A 21679-nucleotide genomic window follows, 5' to 3' on the forward strand; every position below is an offset into this window, starting at 1 on the left:
CTTATTCACAATTTCTTGACTACTGACGATCGAAGCATGTTGATCGGAACGTCAAGAAAGCTCACAGTTATTTTCAGAATTACGTAGTGTACCGCAAACTTTATCAAAATACCAACAATAGTATTCTGAATGAGATTATTTTGTTTGTATGAATGAAAACAAGAAACAAAAAAAGCCGCTCGACTTTTTGACAGTTTTAATGATGGTTCTTTCTTCATTAAATGATGCTTTTTTTATAATTTATTTCGACAAAGGTATACTCACTAATCAAACATACACATCATTCGTCAAAAAATATACCATAGAGGAAGGATTGTTTTGACCATTATTTAATGATAAATTGATGGTATTATACCCGTCTTATTTTGACAGCCAAAATGAAAACATTTTTTATTGAACAGGTCGTAAATATTACTGTTTGCATACTTCTAATATACTCTCTTTTTCAAGATGTACTCTGCGGTTTGCGCATGTCCAGTCCGAGTTTACAAATTCCCATTTTTCAAACCATCTTCAAACTATAAGCTTCTGCGAGAAAATATTTTCCTAAAGTTTCCGTCTTCTTGAATATAATTGCCTAAAGGCACATTATTTTCAATTATCAACTTTTAACATGTAAAATGTTTTGCTACAAACCTTCTGTTGCTTGAGGTGTGGTCGGGAGTAGTGTTGTTAAATCTATAAATAGATAAGATAAAAGTATTTAATAAGTTGTCATCGTTTAATTTTCTGACAAAAGAAACAATGTTACCAGTACATACCTTCTGTTGTTTGACATAACGTCGTTACAGCAGGTGTGGTTGGAGGCAGTGTAGTTGATTCTAAAAATCAAATAAGTAAGTAGGTAAGTAAGTGTTACAATAAGTTGTATGTACAGAAGTAATCTATATATAAATTTACGTAAGGGCAAAATTCGGTAAATCGCGCCTTACTTCTAGAATTTTTACTCGATGGTATATAAAGTTGGTTCGCACTTTCGGTACTGATTTTAACCACCTGATGTAACCCTGTTTACTAATTAAATTAAGTTAGATAATTAGTTATTGACGATTAAAACGAATTTAGGTTCAACGATTTGCCCCAAATAGGGGTGTTTTCCGATCGTGGTATACACTGTCTAATGGATGTCCATCTTGAAAAATACCCGCCACAAAAATGCGAAGAGGCTTCGCATTTTCCTATCTCCTCCTACGATAATTGTTTTTAATAGCTGAAAACCGGTTGAACAGTTCGAGTACAGCATCATAATGTTGAAGACAGGCCGATTTTCTTTAAAAAATACTATTTTGATACATTTAATATACGTTTTTACAAATGCATTGATTTGTGATGAATGGAACATTCCAAATTATTTGGTTTAACCATAGAGGTATAGATTTAGATTTATGGGCCCCCTTGGAGAATAAACATAAATAGTATTGCAATGCTGTACAATACTGTTAAGGTATTAACAACTTTTGATGGCAATTTGAATCGCAAATTTCTTACTGTGAGTGTTGGTACTGTTAGATGTATAGTAATATAAAAATATATACAAATAAACTTTATTACTGTGAGTGTGGGTAGGCCCTACTGTTAGATTATAAACATATAATATACAAATAAATAAACGTTATTACTGACAGTTGCTTCTCAACGTTTGTATTAATTAATAATTTAAAAATATATAAACGTCGTAGTGGTGTATCGTTACATGTACTTTACTATTTCAATCGACTATGACAGTGAGAGTTTTAACAAAGTACCGTATTAAATCGTAAATGTTTTACTGTATTTAGTGGTATATTATTTATAGGCCTATAAAACATTAAAAACAATATTTCGTTCCTGAGTGGATAAGAATATATTTTAAAATGTTTCCTCTTTGTACCTATCTTCTTCCCCCATCCCTCAACCCTTAATGTTACATACAAAACACAAATTGGGTTTGTTTAAATGAGTCCAAATAAAAAAAATTGACTCATTTTGTTTCTCTCTCGGAAGTAATTCCCAGGGTGCTAATTTTGGTTGACTACATAAATCATTGTGTATATTTATTCGTTTCTGTAAACGACAATATGTATTATAGTCCTGCGGTACGTACATTTGAAATCTCCATTTTTTTCTCGCTGGAAATACTGTGTATTCGAGAACCATCTGTGGGCACGACCTAGATGGTACGCGAGCGAAGCGAGCGTGCCATCTAGTACATTTAATTTTCGGCCTACTTTATCGATAAATTACTTCATTGTATGGTCGATTGTTACAGGTACAGTACATTACATACCTTCTGTTGTTTGACCTAGCGTTGTTACAGCAGTTGTAGTGTGGGAAAGTGTCGTTGATTCTATAAATCAAATAAGTAAGTAGGTAAGTAAGTGTTACAATAAGTTGTATGTACAGAAGTAATAAATTTAATTTTCGGCCTACTTTATCGATAAATTACTTCATTGTATGGTCGATTGTTACAGGTACAGTACATTACATACCTTCTGTTGTTTGACCTAGCGTTGTTACAGCAGTTGTAGTGGGGGAAAGTGTCGTTGATTCTATAAATCAAATAAGTAAGTAGGTAAGTAAGTGTTACAATAAGTTGTATGTACAGAAGTAATAGGCCTACATTTAATTTTCGGCCTACTTTATCGATAAATTACTTCATTGTATGGTCGATTGTTACAGGTACAGTACATTACATACCTTCTGTTGTTTGACCTAGCGTTGTTACAGCAGTTGTAGTGGGGGAAAGTGTCGTTGATTCTATAAATCAAATAAGTAAGTAGGTAAGTAAGTGTTACAATAAGTTGTATGTACAGAAGTAATACATTTAATTTTCGGCCTACTTTATCGATAAATTACTTCATTGTATGGTCGATTGTTACAGGTACAGTACATTACATACCTTCTGTTGTTTGACCTAGCGTTGTTACAGCAGTTGTAGTGGGGGAAAGTGTCGTTGATTCTATAAATCAAATAAGTAAGTAGGTAAGTAAAGTGTTACAATAAGTTGTATGTACAGAAGTAATACATTTAATTTTCGGACTACTTTATCGATAAATTACTTCATTGTATAGTCGATTGTTACAGGTACAGTACATTACATACCTTCTGTTGTTTGACCTAGCGTCGTTACAGCAGGTGTGGTGGGGAGTAATGTCGTCGATTCAGAATCTATCAAATGAAGGTATGTATTAAATAATTTGTCATGTAATTATAACACAATGTGAACTACGTAATTATTTAATACCGTTTAAAAACTTTAGACATTTAACAATAAAATAAGTATACCTTCGGTAGTGTGTCTCAAAGTGGTGGATTCTTCTTCTGTTGTTAGAGGAGGTCCAACTATTAATTTAGAATAAAGATCATAAATTCCTATTGAAATTTTGAACTGAGGATAACTCATAATTAGCTTAATTTGTTTTGTACAAATAAAATTAAGCTGCAGATGTTGCAATATAATTTAATTGAAATAGGGCCCTATAAATAATAAACAATATAGTTAATAATATATAGTTTAGTACATTTTATAGTGACATAATCATTTCCTATTGTTTAGATTAAATAGTTTATGTTTACAACATGGGTCTCTCAGTGTACAAACCTATTTCACAAAGGTAGTCTAGATTATTGTTACATCCGTAAGTACTCCAAGCTCCATCACTACAGTAAAATGTTACACAATCAGCTGGACCAGACGGCTCTCCTGGTATCCAGTCTAAAATTAAATAACAGTGATAGTTAACAATATTACAATGGCATTAATAATACCAATAAGAATAATGATTTAAAATTATAATCATTATTTACCTTGATTTACCTTGACCTTTAGACTATAAACCTGTTAAGGTTTGTGAGTCCCTCTTTGATCATCTTGGTTATATGGCTCAAACTTTAGGCTGTGGGGTTTTCAGTGTGTTTCAAGATGGGTTTTAAAATTATTGATAGAGGATGCATTTACTATATTGTTGAATTGTTGATGATGAATCGTCATCACCGGGGAATCAGCATTTTAGTATAGGCCGACATGTTGAGAATCGTGGGTCTAAACATGATCGCTATTATTATCGATTAATATAATATATATATACATATATATATATATATATATATATATATATATATATATATATATATATAAATCAATGGTGTTGCGTAGCACTGTGTAAATTATATATAAATCATACTGTAAATTATAGAAACAGTGCTCATATTCGGAACATGATCTTATAATCGCGTCGAGCATATATATATATATATTTCAGTATATCACCGGGCGGTTTAGAATTAATGTTCTTTGCCTACTGTGTTTATATATATAAAAGTATCTCTTCGGAGATCCCGCCTCGTGAATATAAATACTGTAAGATGAGGGTGTATCAATTTGATCTCTGTTGCGCATGTGTACAACTGAGGACTAGTGCTGTTCCGCCGTACCACGCCGAGAATGTTAAAGAGTCGCTATCCAATCGAGTTCGAACAATACCATGAAAGCCCCAGTGGTCTAATGGTTAGGACATCTGCATATCAAGCAGACGGTCCGAGTTCGAGTCTCGGTTGGGGCGACTTTTTCTCATTCTCACAGATTTCCTCATCTTTATCGTTTCAAATTAATAAATTAAATTTCAGTATATCACCGGGCGGTTTAGAATTAATGTTCTTTGCCTACTGTGTTTATATATATAAAAGTATCTCTTCGGAGATCCCGCCTCGTGAATAAAAATACTGTAAGATGAGGGTGTATCAATTTGATCTCTGTTGCGCGTGTGTACAACTGAGGACTAGTGCTGTTCCGCCGTACCACGCCGAGAATGTTAAAGAGTCGCTATCCAATCGAGTTCGAACAATACCATGAAAGCCCCAGTGGTCTAATGGTTAGGACATCTGCATATCAAGCAGACGGTCCGAGTTCGAGTCTCGGTTGGGGCGACTTTTTCTCATTCTCACAGATTTCCTCATCTTTATCGTTTCAAATTAATTAATTAAATTTCAGTATATCACCGGGCGGTTTAGAATTAATGTTCTTTGCCTACTGTGTTTATATATATAAAAGTATCTCTTCGGAGATCCCGCCTCGTGAATAAAAATACTGTAAGATGAGGGTGTATCAATTTGATCTCTGTTGCGCGTGTGTACAACTGAGTACTAGTGCTGTTCCGCCGTACCACGCCGAGAATGTTAAAGAGTCGCTAGCCAATCGAGTTCGAACAATACCATGAAACCCCAGTGGTCTAATGGTTAGGACATCTGCATATCAAGCAGACGGTCCGAGTTCGAGTCTCGGTTGGGGCGACTTTTTCTCATTCTCACAGATTTCCTCATCTTTATCGTTTCAAATTAATAAATTAAATTTCAGTATATCACCGGGCGGTTTAGAATTAATGTTCTTTGCCTACTGTGTTTATATATATAAAAGTATCTCTTCGGAGATCCCGCCTCGTGAATAAAAATACTGTAAGATGAGGGTGTATCAATTTGATCTCTGTTGCGCGTGTGTACAACTGAGGACTAGTGCTGTTCCGCCGTACCACGCCGAGAATGTTAAAGAGTCGCTATCCAATCGAGTTCGAACAATACCATGAAAGCCCCAGTGGTCTAATGGTTAGGACATCTGCATATCAAGCAGACGGTCCGAGTTCGAGTCTCGGTTGGGGCGACTTTTTCTCATTCTCACAGATTTCCTCATCTTTATCGTTTCAAATTAATTAATTAAATTTCAGTATATCACCGGGCGGTTTAGAATTAATGTTCTTTGCCTACTGTGTTTATATATATAAAAGTATCTCTTCGGAGATCCCGCCTCGTGAATAAAAATACTGTAAGATGAGGGTGTATCAATTTGATCTCTGTTGCGCGTGTGTACAACTGAGTACTAGTGCTGTTCCGCCGTACCACGCCGAGAATGTTAAAGAGTCGCTATCAAATCGAGTTCGAACAATACCATGAAACCCCAGTGGTCTAATGGTTAGGACATCTGCATATCAAGCAGGCGGTCCGAGTTCGAGTCTCGGTTGGGGCGACTTTTTCTCATTCTCACAGATTTCCTCATGTTTATCGTTTCAATATATATATATATATATATATATATATATATATAAATCATACTGTAAATTATAGAAACAGTGCTCATATTCGGAACAGTGCTCATATTCGGAACTCGCCCTGTAAGCGAGAGGTTGCAGGTTCGAATCCAGCCAGAGACATTTTTTCATACAACTAAAAAATACGGAACTTTCGCCAATGAGCTATGCTCGACGCGATTATGAGATCATGTTCCGAATATGAGCACTGTTTCTATAATTTACAGTATGATTTATATATAATTTACACAGTGCTACGCAACATCATTGATTATATATATATATATATATATATATATATATATATATATATATATATATATATATATATATATATATATATATATATATATATATATATATATATCGAACTCGTTAATAAACGTAATTTGATAATGACGAACTGTTATAATATATACTTGTAACTTTCCCCAGATTCAAATTCAATTGCTAGTAATTTAATTTCAACATTTGTTTCTTACAAAATACATTGAAAAAAAGCACCTCGTACAAACATAAACAAAAAGTTAAATTGCATAAATAGAATGTATTTTTTATTACTCAAGTACGTTGTTTCCACACCACTCTCCCATTTCCAAGTGCCTGGATAATTAATATCATTAAGACCAATCCAGTATTCTTGGCACAATCCGTTAAAACGCACAAATTCGTTCTCATCCTGTGACGTTATTGATACTAAGGTGGCACCATGTGTTCCACAATTGTATTTTGCATTGTGCCATGTTTGCGGACTACCAGTAAACTGTTTGTAACAGCTTCCTTCAAATGCAAGCCAAGTAGATGGACATCCACCAGACACTAAAAAATATTGTAAATATTGGTTGATATGATTTTTATATACTGTATAACAACATACTTTTACGAATCTCAAATCCTGAAATTTTACCATGATTGACATCTTATTTTTTCCTAGATCAATACTTACAGGAATAGTAAAAGCATATCAACTAAATCAGCCCATTGGCTGTATCCTAAATGTACGCATTGATTTTAAATTTGAATTATATTGTTTAATGTATGCAAGTAAGAAGGAATGAAATGAATCAAGCGCTCAGAAACTGAGAGTGAAATACTTGCAAAAAAAAGATTTTAAAGGGTAAGAAAGATCTTTGGCGAAATGCTATTAATTTTCGGCCAATAAAAACACACATAAAAAAAGATTTTAATCGGCTTTTATGACGTCATCAATATATCGATATTTTTTCCCAAAATCAATAGGTATAGTCTGTTACATATAAAAAAACAAATTAAGGAGATAACTTCAAAATTGTGGACTTTAACTTGTAAAAAAAAAAAAAAGTAGTACCGTAATGTGCTTTTCATTTTGTCTAGTACAAAACAATTAGGTATATGTATCTTATGTAGAAGAAAATAATATAAAAGTCAAAAGTAATGAACTGTACTGCTGTATAACACGATGCACTTGGTTTTCTATACCTCGATCAACACTTATAACAATCTCTTACAATCAATAGCAACCAAGGTTATATAAGTATCTGAATGGGCCAAATTAGTATGGTATAGTGTTTCAACTTAACAATTACGCTAATAAAACATCAATTAGCCACGAAAGGATTTAATAAGCGAGACATTTTTTCTAATGGAAATCATAGTGAAATTGTAGATGTTTTTTGTATGAACTGATTAATAAGTGTACCTTGGGCCATTATTTGATTAGTGAATAGGAGAAGTAGTGACTTGTTTGCGTGAACATTATTCTATAAATATATTTTAATTTATTTGTGATTATACTCACTGGTTAATGCATAATACAAATTATAACGTACCGTAATATCTACAATGTTTCTGAATGTACCATAGAATGTAAGTTTTTAGTCGCGTGGACGCGACTCTTTAGTTCACTATGTCGGTCGGTTGGACTGTCGGTCTGTCTGTCGGTCCGGTATCACTATGCGTTTTATTGATTTTCTGTACTTTTTGAACTGTTTTGATGTCAACATCATTTACGTGAAATTGTGGACCTCCTATTGTGAATGACGTTAGAGTTGCGCAACGTGATTTACGCGCGATTTAACGATTTTCTCGTATTTAACATAGGTCAAAAACCAAATAACATTTTAAATTGAAACTTTGCAAAAGTTTAATTTATATCAGGCGCTAACTTTCTGTTGGAAAAAAATGTGTTTTACACAAAGTTACGCGCGCACGCGCATTTAAATTTTAAAATGCGCAAAATTAATTTTTAATCAACTTTCTACGCGTTTCTTGTCATTTTGAGCATGTCAAAAATTCCCATACGCCCGCAAATTTTTACGCGCGCGGTGCGCACGTAGCGTTAAATACATACTTTTTTCGCGTGATTTATGTTTTTGCAGCCTTTTCTAATAATTTTACCAACTTTTAAACAATTTCGACTTAAAATTACGTCATACGAGCACGTCGAATTGGATAATTTGCGCACGTTTTGGATGAAAAAGTTAAAAAATTCTCAAAATTATGCCTTTTGAGTTCACTATGCCGGTCGGTCGGTCTGTCGGTCTGTCTGTCGGTCCGGTATCACTATGCATTGTAGCACGCGACTTAATGGCTTTTGGCCTTGTTTTACATTAATACATTGCTATGCATGACGTAGTAACTTTAGTTATTTTGTAAATAAATATGAAATATCTATATAATGTTTTTGAACACATGATATATAGGCCATATAAGTTATAATTATTATTTACAGCAAAGTGAACCTTAATAATAATTAATATATAAGCGCATTAGTCACACGACACACAAAACAGAATGAACTTATACGTGGAATAATATATTTATATGATTAAGCATCAGTTACTCAATTTTGACTCCATATTGATTACACTTTAATTATATTAATGGTATCAATCTATATTTTTTCAGTGTTAACATTTTTTTTATTAAAAAATTGAAATTAATGATTTTAATTTTTATTACCCGATAATATAGAGCCCGTTTTTGACTAGTTCTTTAATATAATTACCATGATTACACCACAAAATTAAAAATAAAGATTATCATTGAAAGAGCTATCGTCAAAATCTAAACCACGTGTTTGGATAGAAAAAATATTAATACTTACCAACAATAAATTTGTAGTGAAAAGTTATTAAAAATAGAATATTTGCGGATCTCAGCATCGTACATGTAGCCTGCTGTGCATTTGTGATTTCAAAATTACATAACGTAAGATTGTTTGTATAGATTCTTAAATACATCACCACTTGAGAAAGCAAAGGAGTATGGGATTGAATGACCAACATGACGTTATAATTAAACGTACATTATTAGTCATATGACTCTCTACAAGTAAAGTATTTTTCTCCTTTCAATCGTAAGTGTAATTTAATGTATTTGTGCTATATTTTTCTTGTTATCTACACACTTTGTTATTTCTTTGATTTTGTTTCAAGGTTAAAGACAATTACAACATAAAAACTTGGAAGGCCAAGTTCTTAAATTAGTTATTTGTGTTTTTTTTACTTTCAATTTTACTTTATTGTTTTATTATGATTGTACCATTATGACTGTGTGTCACTAAAACTGAGAAAACTTTACCAAATTTGTGTAGGCAAACTACTGTAAAATGTGTATACAACGTATTTTCCGCATTTTGCGGACATTTGTAAACTCGGCTACACTAGCAAAGTTTTAAAAACGTTTCTTGACAAAATCATGAAAAGACGAGACTTTTCAACACAAGCATGCTTAAGTGTAGACCAGTTGACAAACTTGGGCAAACAAGTTTACAGATTTGAATTCTACAAGGCAAACGTAACCACTTTTCTCGATCAAATCCTGAGTTTGCAAACAAGTTTACTAGTGCAGACCAGATTTAAAAAAAATAGTTTACAAAGACTTGTAAACTCAAAGAACCAAATAGCATAATAATCGTGCATGTGACATGCACGTGTGGACAGAATTCTGTAGTTGTGCAAACTCAGAGTTTGCAAATAAGGTTTGATAGAGTTTATCAGTGCAGACCAGACTTGTAAACTCAACGAAACAAATAACAGTAATAATTGTGCAGGTGGACAGAATTACTGTAGTTCTGCAAACTGAGAGTTTGCAAATAATGTTTGATCAAGTTTGCTAGTTTGTAGACTATATAGGTAAATCATCATTATCTGTATCGTTTATCAGTGGGAACCCAATTTATAAACTGATTGCAGTGGACGTTGCACTCATTTGTAGTGTTAAGGTAAGATACTAGTAATCTATTTAATAATAATAGTAAGTATTATTAACGTGGTCATGAAAACAACACATCAAGTCACTGGTCTTGAAACAAAATTGTATCACAATGAAGAAACTTTCAATTACAATATGCCTTCTTGTTTTATTGTTTTCAAGTAAGTGCGATTTTCAAGAAGTAAAATGTATTGTATCAATCGAAACAGTATGCCTATTATTTCGTGTTGTAATGATATGATTGTGTAACAACTTTGTCCACTGCTAATTAGGCTTACAAACAGAAAAGGGGTTGGGTGCTACATACACACAGTAGCATTTTTCTGTAACGTATCGCATATAGTTTACAAAACACATTTAACCTATAGGCCTAACATATACCAGGTTATTTATTTTTATAATAAAGTATAATAAGTAAGTACTTTTATTTCATCTTAATATCTGATTGACCAATATCTGTTCTACATACAGGTTCCGTGATTATTGCTGAACCATTAGACATCTTAGAGATACATCAGGTAACATTTGATACAGCCGTGGTTCAATTTGTGTCGAATTTGGTATACGATGCAGAAATCTGGGCACAGACAACTGAATGCTATAAGGTAACAACGTCTGAGCTGTTTTGAACATCAACCTTTCGATTTATATGCGGGCAGTGGTTCTAGATCATTGCGCGGTGTTTCATTGCGTGGTGTCTGTGATTGACCAGTTTGTGATTGACGGTTTGATCGTTGATGTCCAATCGGTCAACTATACTTTAGTTATATCAGGGAAGAGTAAAATTGCATTGTTGGTTATATGTTCTTAAACAATCAGATCATTTCAAGTCGTTGATTTTGTTATACTTTTCTGTTTTGTTGCAGTGCAAGTCGCTATTTGTTTCGGATTTATTGTCAATGGAACATGTTGAATTACTTGTTGATACAAGGTATCCAATGCTATTCCAAGTTAAAGAAAAATACAACACAACTAGTAATACAAGGTAAACTTTTATTTTTTAAAGTTTTGTTTACTCCTCATTAACGTTAAAAAGCACCATTCAGGTCATACGTTTATTTACGCAGAAATAATAATTATACCCTTTCAGTGTTAGTTTTAGATATCATTTTGGTGAAAATGGAAAATACAACGTTTCAGTTGAAATTGATGAGAAATATCAGTTTATTTTTGTTGTTGACGTTTTAAAGAAACCAGATTTTAGTGCTACACGTAAGTTTTGAAAATCGCACATTTCTTCTTTATTATTTACAATACTAAATAACAAACTGTAATAGTGAGTAGTTTGTCAAATGATTAGGACCTAGCTTACAGGATAGGCTTAAATTTAATATTGTGTGTCAACAAGGTGTAAATAATCGAAATTGGAAAAGTTTACTGCGCACTTTTTCGAAATGAGCTCCTGTCGTTAGCGGTAACAACCCTACCTAAATGACCCTTGTTACTTGTTGGCTAGTGTCAGTATGCATATTGAAATTCTCAGGTTTACAGTAATTTATCTTATAACTTATATTTTCAGCAATCTTTGTAGCAATTGGAATATATGCTGGTCTCATATGCTTGTATATTGCATTAAAACAAGCTTCAAGGTAGGTGTAGTAATGCTTTTTACAAAATTATATCATTTTGTAAAATCCATAATTTCAAATGTTTAATCAGAGAGACCCTGTTACCAAACAATAAACGTAGACGACCAAGTTGACCAATGACAAGCGACAGTTCAAATATTCCATCAATTGTGATTGACCAAATCACTTACGTTACGCTTACGTCCTTGTCTCTAGTGGGAACCAAGTATTACCGCATATAGGCCTACCAATACAATAAGTTTTTCTATTTTCAGACACAAGTGTGTAAATAAAGTATGTTGTTGTTGTGGATCAGATGTCCTAAACAACAATGTAAGTATACCATTCTAGAGTAACAGTAACATGTTGATGCAAAAATTAGTTTATTATGTGCTGATACAATAATTAAGCTTTTGATAAAGAGGTCATTGTATATTATTGTCAGCAGAGACTATACGGTACCATATGTGGGATGACAATTGCTGCAAAACCGAATAATGCATCCTGTTTGTACGTTGTCGCTTAAAATGATACCGCTCTTATAATTGTATCAGGTGATTTGTCCACTAATGACGTAACTGGTTATCGTTACGTACATGCACCATCTCTTAGGTTACATTCACACCTACCTGTTTCTCCGTTTTATGGAACGGAACACTGCGAACACTAAACACAGTGCATCTTTCGGAAGAGTAAAGGATTACCCCGGTGTCCGAGTGGTACTTATCCCCTGTGGTTGTGGACAGCAAGGGAGGGAGATGGAAGTTATTCTAGGTGTAGTATCCGGTCCACTGCGCTTTGAGAGAGGGTAATCTTATACAATACTTATCCATTATTCATTACACTCATGTCCAGCCATTTAATTCATTCAGTACAAATAATCAACAACAATAATTACAAAATACATTTTAATTGAACAATTTAATATATGCAGGCAACGGTTTCGCTAGAACATCTCAAACAAGAACAAACTTCTCAGGCTGAACAAAGCAGCGCTAACAGTGGCAAGAAACCAAGGACGAAACGATTGAGATCATTGGACACATTCAGAGGGTAAAGACAATTTTGTTCTTGTGCGCCACGCATGTATGTTTTTTTGGGAGAATAAAACAGTAAAATATAAGAATTATTACTATTGTTTATCCTTAAATGATATGTTTTGTTTAGAGTGCCTTCGTTTCGGGACCGTAGACGAAGGAGACTGTACGTCCGTCTTCTACGTTGAGGTCTGCCACTCTTCCTATCGACTCATGTACACAACTGTGATTGTGATTTTTTTTTTTAATTTAACTATGAAGTTCTATGTTATATTATCTTTCATACACAAAGTGTCGTTGATTAATATTCTTGATTTAAACATGAATGGCGTTTCTTTTTTTTTATATAGTCTCTCATTAGTAATAATGATTTTTGTTAATTATGGTGGAGGACGATATTGGTATTTTGAACACAGCATATGGAATGGTTAGTTAATTTTGTAAATAATGCAACAAAAGTAAATCTTATGAATGATAGTCCCATTGTACCAACATACCTGTAGGCCTACTAGCGAAGCAAAAAATAACAGTGTGGCTTCTATATCGTCATACAAAATATGGTTCGTCGCTGATTCTTCACAATTGATACTATTCAGAAATACAATTATCAAATATAATGTAAAGATATCAATTATGCGCTTTGTCCGTTTATTCATTGATATACAAGTGATCTTTTTCTTTTTAAGGTCTTACAGTAGCTGACCTTGTTTTCCCTTGGTAAGTAATCAATTTAACATTGTTTTTAATTTTGGCACATGGTGACGCTTATTTCAGTATACTAAATCATCATCTTATCTTATTTACTCTTCCTTGTGTAATATCGAGTTTTACTCGTGTTTTAATGATTCCAATACACTTCTTTCGTAGGTTTGTATTTATTATGGGAACTTCAATAACTCTATCCCAGCATTCTTTGCGTTCCAAAGGAATAACCAAGCTTCAAATTTTCAAGAAGATAATTCGTCGAACAATCATACTCTTTCTGCTTGGTCTATTTCTAAACACTGCTGGAGGTAATGAAATTATTTATTTGTGTACTGTATCTCCAATCAAGTCAAAACGTACTTTTTTTAAAATTAATTTAAATCTTTATTGTTAACAACAGTTGACTTTGAGCTGATGGTAACGAGAAACAGGCCCTCTTTAGTCTTCGTCATATCTTCGTCTTTGATCTTCGCTATCTGGCTTTCTTCGTCTTTCTTCGCTATCTGGCTTTCTCTGTCGTATTTTTGTCTTTCTTCGCTATTCGGCTTTCTTCGTCATCTCCTTGTCTTTCTTCGCTATCTGGCTTAGCTTTCTTTATCATCTCTTCGTCTTCGCTTTCTGGCTTTCTTCGTCTTCTTTCTTCGCTATCTGACTTTCTTCATCATTTCTTCGTCATCTCCTTGGCTTTCTTCGTCATCTCTTTGGCTTTCTTCGTCATCTCTTTGGCTTTCTTCGTCATCTTTTCGTCTTTCTTTGTCATGTTTTTGTCTTTCTTGGTCATCTTTTCATCATCTCTTCGTCTTTCTTCCTAATCTCTCTTTGTCTTTCTTCGTCATCTCTTTGTGTCTTCGTCGTCATCTTTTCGTCTTTCTTTGTCATCTTTTTGTGTCTTTGTCGTCTCTTCTAAATATTGATGTCTTGTTAAATTTGCCATAACGTGTTTCTTTATTCAAGGTCATAACGATTTACATTTTATAAGGATTCCGGGAGTTCTTCAGAGATTTAGTATTTCGTATTTTGTTGTTGCAATCTTGGAATTAATGTTCGCAAAAGCCACACGAAAGGTGTCAGAGGTACGTTCATTATTATCATTTTCAGTAATTTAAAAAAAAAAAACGAAAAAAAAAAAAAACGTGAAGTGACATTATTGGATGTCGACAGCGTGATTTGATTTGACGTAAGCATTACGAGGCGTATTTGTAGAACAGAAGCACGTAACGTGATTGGACATAGACAGTGTGACGTGATTGGATATAGACACTATGAATTGAAGTTATTTTATATAGATGAATAGTTGCAGGCAACGTGATGCTTTAAAGTCAAATACAAATACTTGAGTATTACGCACAGTATTCAAATATAAATAGGATGTAAAGGGCAACTTTATTAACAGGTTGGTTTCAAATAGTTTTTGTACACTTCTATTAGGGTAACTGGTACAGTTATGTGGCCGATGTCTTCGATTACTGGGCTGAGTGGTTGGTCATCATTGCACTGCTGGTAACGCATACATGTCTTACGTTTTTACTACCAGTTTCTGGATGCCCAACGTAAGTATCTTTATTTATATTTTGGTATTTGGAAAGTTTTAGAATAAGTCTAAACACAGAAAAAATATTTTGAAAGGAACACGGTATCTCAATTCAGTTTCAGAAAAATGACAACTATGTCATATAATTAACATAATTTGAAATAGCGCATCAAATTTAGTGTGTCTATCTTTTTTAATAGTGGCTATCTTGGACCCGGAGGAGATATGATCTATGGAAAGAATAGTTCTTATAGTCTGTGTACTGGTGGTGCTGCCGGATATATTGATAAATGGTTCTTTGGTGAAGACCATATCTACCAATATCCAACTTGCCAGGTAGTATTGAATAGTGTTATGGCTCATTAAATTATAGTAGGCCTAAACGTTTGGCATTAAAGTGTTGTTCTTTTTAGGCTGTCTATGGCACAGGAGCGTACGATCCCGAGGGTATGCTAGGCTCAATTACTTCAATTTTCATGACTTTTTTGGGACTTCAGGTAAAAATAATTGCAGTTGCAATAGAAAAACTATTGTATCTTCATAATATAGTACAGAAAACGACATATTATATATATATATATATATATATATATATATATATATATATATATAATAATAATAATAGTACATTGTCTCTAATGAATTAATTAATGTTATGGTCACAAAATTGCAAATTAAAAAAGATGCTGTAATGCTGTTTACATTTCAGGCTGGAAAGATTATATTTCATTTCCCAGGAAACGGTCAGAGATTGTCGCGTTTAGTAATTTGGGGTATTCTTACGGTATGTATCACTATCAGTACTACATAATTTACACATAAGCCTAATATTTTAGACCCACTTAGAATACATTAGTTTCTTCATTTGTATTAACCATACAGATTGTATTTACATTCAGGGTGCGATAGGTACTATACTGTGTAAAGCATCAAAAGACGATGGGTGGATTCCAGTCAATAAAAACTTATGGTAGGCCTACTCCACATTTTCTATTACAGTTAAATAATACATTTCTTTATTCTGTTCTGTTTTTCAAAATCATAGTTTTTCTGCAGTGTTGTATGTCGTAGCGCTGTTTTAGCTAGAAAATGGTCCGCCTAGTAATGTAACATATTCATCAACCTGGATTTGAACACAGGACCTTAAGATCCGTAGGCTCCTAAAGAAGTATGATAATCACTAAATTAAGCTGCATTGCCGCTTCAGGACATTATTATGAAATAGGCCTACAAGGCCGAGTCCAAATACTAACTGAATATGTCGTTGGCTAGGTATATTGGCATATATTATTTCATAATATATAATGTTATTTATTTTATAGGTCTCTGACGTACGTTCTTGTCCTCGCTTCGATGGCGTTTATTTTACTGGCATTCTTTTATTATATCATAGATGTCAAACCCTGGTATTCCGGTAACCCATTCTACTACGCTGGTAAACAATTACACTTATATAAAAAATTAAGTTAGGCCTATTGTGATGTGTGGGTAGTAGTATAAGTAATATGTAAAGTGGTCAAGGAAACTGAGTTAATGTAAGTAAAATATAAATGAGGTTAGGCTACTGTTGTTTTAATCACATCTTTTTTGAAATAATATTCTTTTATTTTTAGGAATGAATTCAATTCTACTGTACGTGAGTCATGAAGTTTTCTTTGGATATTTTCCGTTGTCGTGGGCTCCTTACAAGGGTACTCATGCCGAGTACCTGGCCATGAACCTTATAGGCACTTCTATCTGGGTTCTGGTTGCTTATCATTGCTATACTATTAAGTTTTTTCTTAAAATTTAATAGGGAAAGGCTATGTTAGCTATGATCATAATCGCAAAGTTAAAAGTTAACGATTCTGTAAAGTTAAGCAGTTAACATCAAAGTTGTAATGTATTGATTGTATATTTGTTAGGATATTTTCACGAAATTAAAATCCGACAATGATCGTGTTTCATAACAACGTGGGTAATTTACATTTACAGGTGACGGCCGGTTAAAGGTTTAGCGTGAAAGGGCATATGGGGTTACAAACAAGTACATGTTAACGTTTGTAAACATATATTAGATAGTTTACAACACTTTTGATTTACTTAAAATGCTGCTAACATCATCTTGTCTTCTTGTTTAAAAATGCTGCTAACATCATCTTGTCTTCTTGTTTTAAAATGCTGCTAACATCATCTTGTCTTCTTGTTTTAAAATGCTGCTAACATCATCTTGTCTTCTTGTTTAAAAATGCTGCTCTGAACATCATCTTGTTTTCATATCGATGGCTGTGATAGTGGTCCCTCGAATCGGAAAGAATGTAATGCAAAAAATATAACGTTATATACAAATATATTATATATTAATGTTATTGTACAACATTATTATGTTGATAGTTTTTACCTAAAATGTTGAAAAATGCCGCTCTGAACATGATTTTGTCTTCATATCGATTGCTGTGATAGTGGTCCCTCGAATCGGCAAACAATGAAAAGAAATAAATAAACGTTATATACAACATATTATATATTGATGTTAGATATAGTTTTACAAAAGAAATAAATAACGTTATATACTACAAATCGTTAAAGGTACAAAATATGTTGATTGTTTTTACATAAAATGTTGAAAAATGCCGCTCTGAACATCAATTTGTCTTCATATCGATGGCTGTGATACTGTAGTAGATCCTCGATTCGGCAAGCATTTAATGAAAAGAAATGAATAAACGTTATATACAAAATATTATATATTATTGTTAGATATAGTTTTACAAAAGAAATAAATAACGTTATATACAAATCGTTAAAGGTACAAAATATGTTGATTGTTTTTACCTAAAATGTTGAAAAATGCCGCTCTGAAAAGATCTTGTCTTCATATCGATGGCTGTGATAGTAATCCCTCGAATCGGCAAGCATTTAATAAAAAGAAATAATAATTTTATAAGAAGTCTGTAACATTTCGGTATAACATAATTGTACAAAAATATGCTGATTGTTTTTACCTAAAATTTTGAAAACATCATATTGACTTCTTGTCGAACAGGCTTACATAAAAATTTACCTATAATGGGTAAAAGGGTTGTCGATCTTGTACATATATAATTCGTAAACTCTTTAAAAAAAATACCTTAATTAATATAAAGTAAATAGTTTTAGGCGTAAATGAAGTGAACTGTTCATGCTTCTCAATATATTACAGTATATTGACAAATCTGTTATATTATTTCTATGGGTTTTTAAAAATGTATTATTTAAACATACCTATTAAGGCATTTGAATGCATTACTAGAACATTAGAAATAATACAAATTGTGTGTACTTACTTTATTATAAATAATACTTACCAGTTACCAGTAGCAACGCAAAATGTATTTGGTAAATGTTTTGTAATAATGTTGAATATAAAACACGTAAATTAGAGATTAAAATCGATTTTTAATTATTTATTATTGTTACATTTTAAAATTGTTATATTACTATTTATTTATTATTATTTTAATATCGTTATTAAATTTATCCTATAAAAAAATTTTAATTACTTAATACAATGATTACTTTTAATTAAAATATTGATTAAAATTATATTTAATATACACGTCGATTTCTCTTTTCACTTTCTGCTATTTTTTCTAATTTGTTTATTAAGAAATCTAATGAAGGTCGATGTTCTGGTTTAACTGCTGTAGTGTCCTTTAACTGCTGTAGTGTCCTTTAACTGCTGTAGTGTCCTTTCCGAGTTCAACCATCTGTCTACTTTGAATTGCTACTCCTAAACATTTGATTACATAACCGATAGCATACACGTCACTCTGTACTGAGTTGCAGGCACCGAAAATGTATTTTTCTGGCGCGATTTCTCGGTTGTCCAAGTGGTATTTAATCACTTCGGCTGACGATTTGAATGTTAGCTGGGTGTTTTCCCTTGGGTGTTGTAGGGTGCTAGCCATGCCGAAGTCTGATAGCTTCGCTCTGTGGCAGATGCCATCGTGGTTGATGAGGATGTTCCTTGCTGCCACGTCATTATGGAGAATTCCTCGCTGGTGCATGATGTTAAGGGCAGTGGTCACCTCTTTCGTCATGGAAATGCAATCAAGTTCACTCAATGACGGCTGTCCAGTTCGCATTGCTTTCAGTAATGTTGTACTGGATAGGGTCAGAGTATTTCCAACGAACTCCTGCACCATGCAACAAACATTGGCTTGGCGAAAGACGCCCAAGACACGAGGAACTGAAGGTTGGTCATTCATCAACGCCATAACACGTGCTTCTATCACCATTTCGGACCACGCTTCATCAGCATTATCGTACCTCTCCAAAAATGCCGTCTTGACTGCAACTAGATTTCCTGGATACAGAGTTGACGACATCAAGTCAACGCGACCGAAGCTGCCATGACCAAGCTCTACAGGAGTGCTAAGGTTGGATACACTCGATCTAGGCAGGATCTTCACATGCGGCAGTATTTGATCAAGATGTTTTGAAGTGGCATCTCCCTTGTTACCAACGGTTTTTGTTGACGTGGTTGAGTTACTTGTCGGAGAACCATTGTAGCTACTAATAGATGACACTGGCCATTGTGATGACGACGATGCTGGTATCTGACCGGGTGATAACGCTGTTGAGGAGGACAACGACGCGGATGCACTTATCTGACCAGGCGATAATGTCGAAGATGACCTTGGCCGTACAGACGTTGATTTTGATAGTGATGATGACTTTGATGATAGTGATGCTGTTGAATGTCGTGATAGTGAGGTTGAAACTGGAACTGCACTCGTTGATGGTTGGATTGATGATAGAGGTGATGAATATGGTGAACTTAAGTTGCTATCCGCTGCTTGGTAACTTGTGATACATAAAAGGTTTAGTACTGCTGTCCAAACCCTTCTAAATAATGACTTTCTTCTTGGTTGGTGTCCTATATCTTGCTGAGATCTGCTTAAATTCGAAACAAGAAACATTATATTATATTACAAAGTTATTATCAATTATTCAATTCAATCGGTAACTTGAATAGGCGCTACTATAGTAAGTATTTACGATAATAATGCCTCAGACTCTAATTAGGCCTACCTACATACTACATACAGACTAACTAAAGTTAGGTGTAGCCTAGCTAGGTTAAAGAATGCCTTAATCTACAGCAACTTACTATATAAATAAGTAGCTATACTACTATGCTAGCCTAGGTTAGAGGCAGGATAGGATATATAGGCATAGCCTATTTAATTATAGGCCACCTACTAGTCTACGGCCTACAGCAGTAACTAAATAACTAGGCCTATGCCTAGTTATCAGTCCCTCATATTATTATTAATATTAGGCCTGGCCTAGGCCTATACCTTTATGTAAGCTTAGACCTCTAGGTCTTATTCCTAGCCTATAATTAATGCTCCAGACTCTAATTAATTAGGCCTACCTACATAGCCACCTAGCTAGGTTAAAGGATGCCTTACTCTACAGAAACTTAAATAAGTAAAGTAGCTATACTAATACTATGCTAGCCTAGGTAGAAGCAGGATAGGCTATATTATATTATGCATAGCCTATTATTATAGGCAACCTACTACTACTACTCTACGGCCTACAGTAACTAAATAACTAGGCCCTAGTCCTAGTTAGCAGTCCCTCATATTATTATTAATATTGGGCCTGGCCTAGGCTATACCTTTGTATACTTAGACCTCTAGGTCCTATTCCTAGCCTATAATTAATGCCCCATACTCTTATTAATTAGGCCTACCTAGGCCTACATACAGACTAACTAAAGTTAGGTCTAGCCTAGCTAGGTTAAATGATGCTTTACTCTACAGCAACTTACTATTTAAATAAGTGGTTAGGCTATACGTGCTAGCCTATATGTAGAGGCAGGATAGGTAGCCTATAGGCCTATAATTATAGGCATTAGGATTAGTAGCTTAGTAGGCCTAGGCCTAGCCTATTTAAGTACGTATAGACTACCTACTACTAGGCTAGGTACTCTACGGCCTACGGTAACTAAATTAGCCTAGGCTAGGCCTAGAAGGCTAGGCCCCAGCCCAGGCCTAGAGGCTAGGCCTACTAGTGGTGGAAATGTAACCACTATTAATTATTACCACTATTAAATTGTATTTGGGCCTACCCTCCAATTATTGGTTTCTTCAGGATTTCTGGTTGAACAATCGATTTGTTTGCCATGATCGTCGTCTTGGTATATTTCGAATTCGAATTCACGTTTACTTAGCAACACTTTTTTTTGTAAGCACAAAAAAAACAACTGGTACTGGTAGAGAGTCTTGTCTCTTGTCGTTGTCGATTTTTAGGTTGCCGGTGCGCTGCTTATATAGATAATTCTGAGCGCGTGTGCGTGCACATGTTCGAAGTGCATCTTTTTGTTCTATGCGCGGCGTAGAACGGTCGATTTGTTCTATCGTTGCCATGATACACCTTTCGAATCCATCGGTCATTTTTTTGTAAGCAACCAAATATACGCGGCGCGCGCGCAAGATAAATAACTTGGACGCCATTCGGTCGGTTCCATGTGGCTGATACCCTTTTTACCACTATCGACTGGGAGAGGAACACGAGTTGAACTCGGAGGCAATTTCCATTTACACTAGCCAAAAA

At 34.0% G+C, this 21679-nt stretch overlaps 1 protein-coding gene and 3 non-coding genes across 4 annotated transcripts; all 4 read left to right on the forward strand.

The window, feature by feature from the left end:
* Nucleotides 1–4469: 4469 nt before the first annotated feature.
* Nucleotides 4470–4541, forward strand: Trnad-auc (transfer RNA aspartic acid (anticodon AUC)). The gene has a single exon. It is a non-coding gene; the product is annotated as a tRNA-Asp (tRNA).
* Nucleotides 4542–4833: 292 nt separating this feature from the next.
* Nucleotides 4834–4905, forward strand: Trnad-auc (transfer RNA aspartic acid (anticodon AUC)). Its single transcript has one exon. It is a non-coding gene; the product is annotated as a tRNA-Asp (tRNA).
* Nucleotides 4906–5560: 655 nt separating this feature from the next.
* Trnad-auc (transfer RNA aspartic acid (anticodon AUC)) lies at nucleotides 5561–5632 on the forward strand. Its single transcript has one exon. It is a non-coding gene; the product is annotated as a tRNA-Asp (tRNA).
* A 4730-nt stretch (nucleotides 5633–10362) lies between these two features.
* LOC140052479 (heparan-alpha-glucosaminide N-acetyltransferase-like) lies at nucleotides 10363–17053 on the forward strand. The gene is made up of 18 exons (XM_072098087.1): nucleotides 10363–10411; nucleotides 10722–10855; nucleotides 11117–11235; nucleotides 11341–11462; nucleotides 11770–11839; nucleotides 12094–12151; nucleotides 12753–12871; nucleotides 13206–13282; nucleotides 13542–13572; nucleotides 13723–13868; nucleotides 14515–14633; nucleotides 14989–15110; nucleotides 15292–15427; nucleotides 15505–15588; nucleotides 15801–15875; nucleotides 15991–16061; nucleotides 16414–16526; nucleotides 16705–17053. The coding sequence occupies exons 1-18, from the start codon at nucleotides 10363–10365 to the stop codon at nucleotides 16881–16883; spliced, it is 1824 nt and encodes a 607-aa protein (XP_071954188.1). The 3' UTR covers nucleotides 16884–17053.
* The last annotated feature ends 4626 nt before the right edge of the window (nucleotides 17054–21679 follow it).

This window comes from Antedon mediterranea, chromosome 6, assembly GCF_964355755.1.
Source record: "Antedon mediterranea chromosome 6, ecAntMedi1.1, whole genome shotgun sequence".
Lineage (NCBI taxonomy): Eukaryota > Metazoa > Echinodermata > Crinoidea > Comatulida > Antedonidae > Antedon > Antedon mediterranea.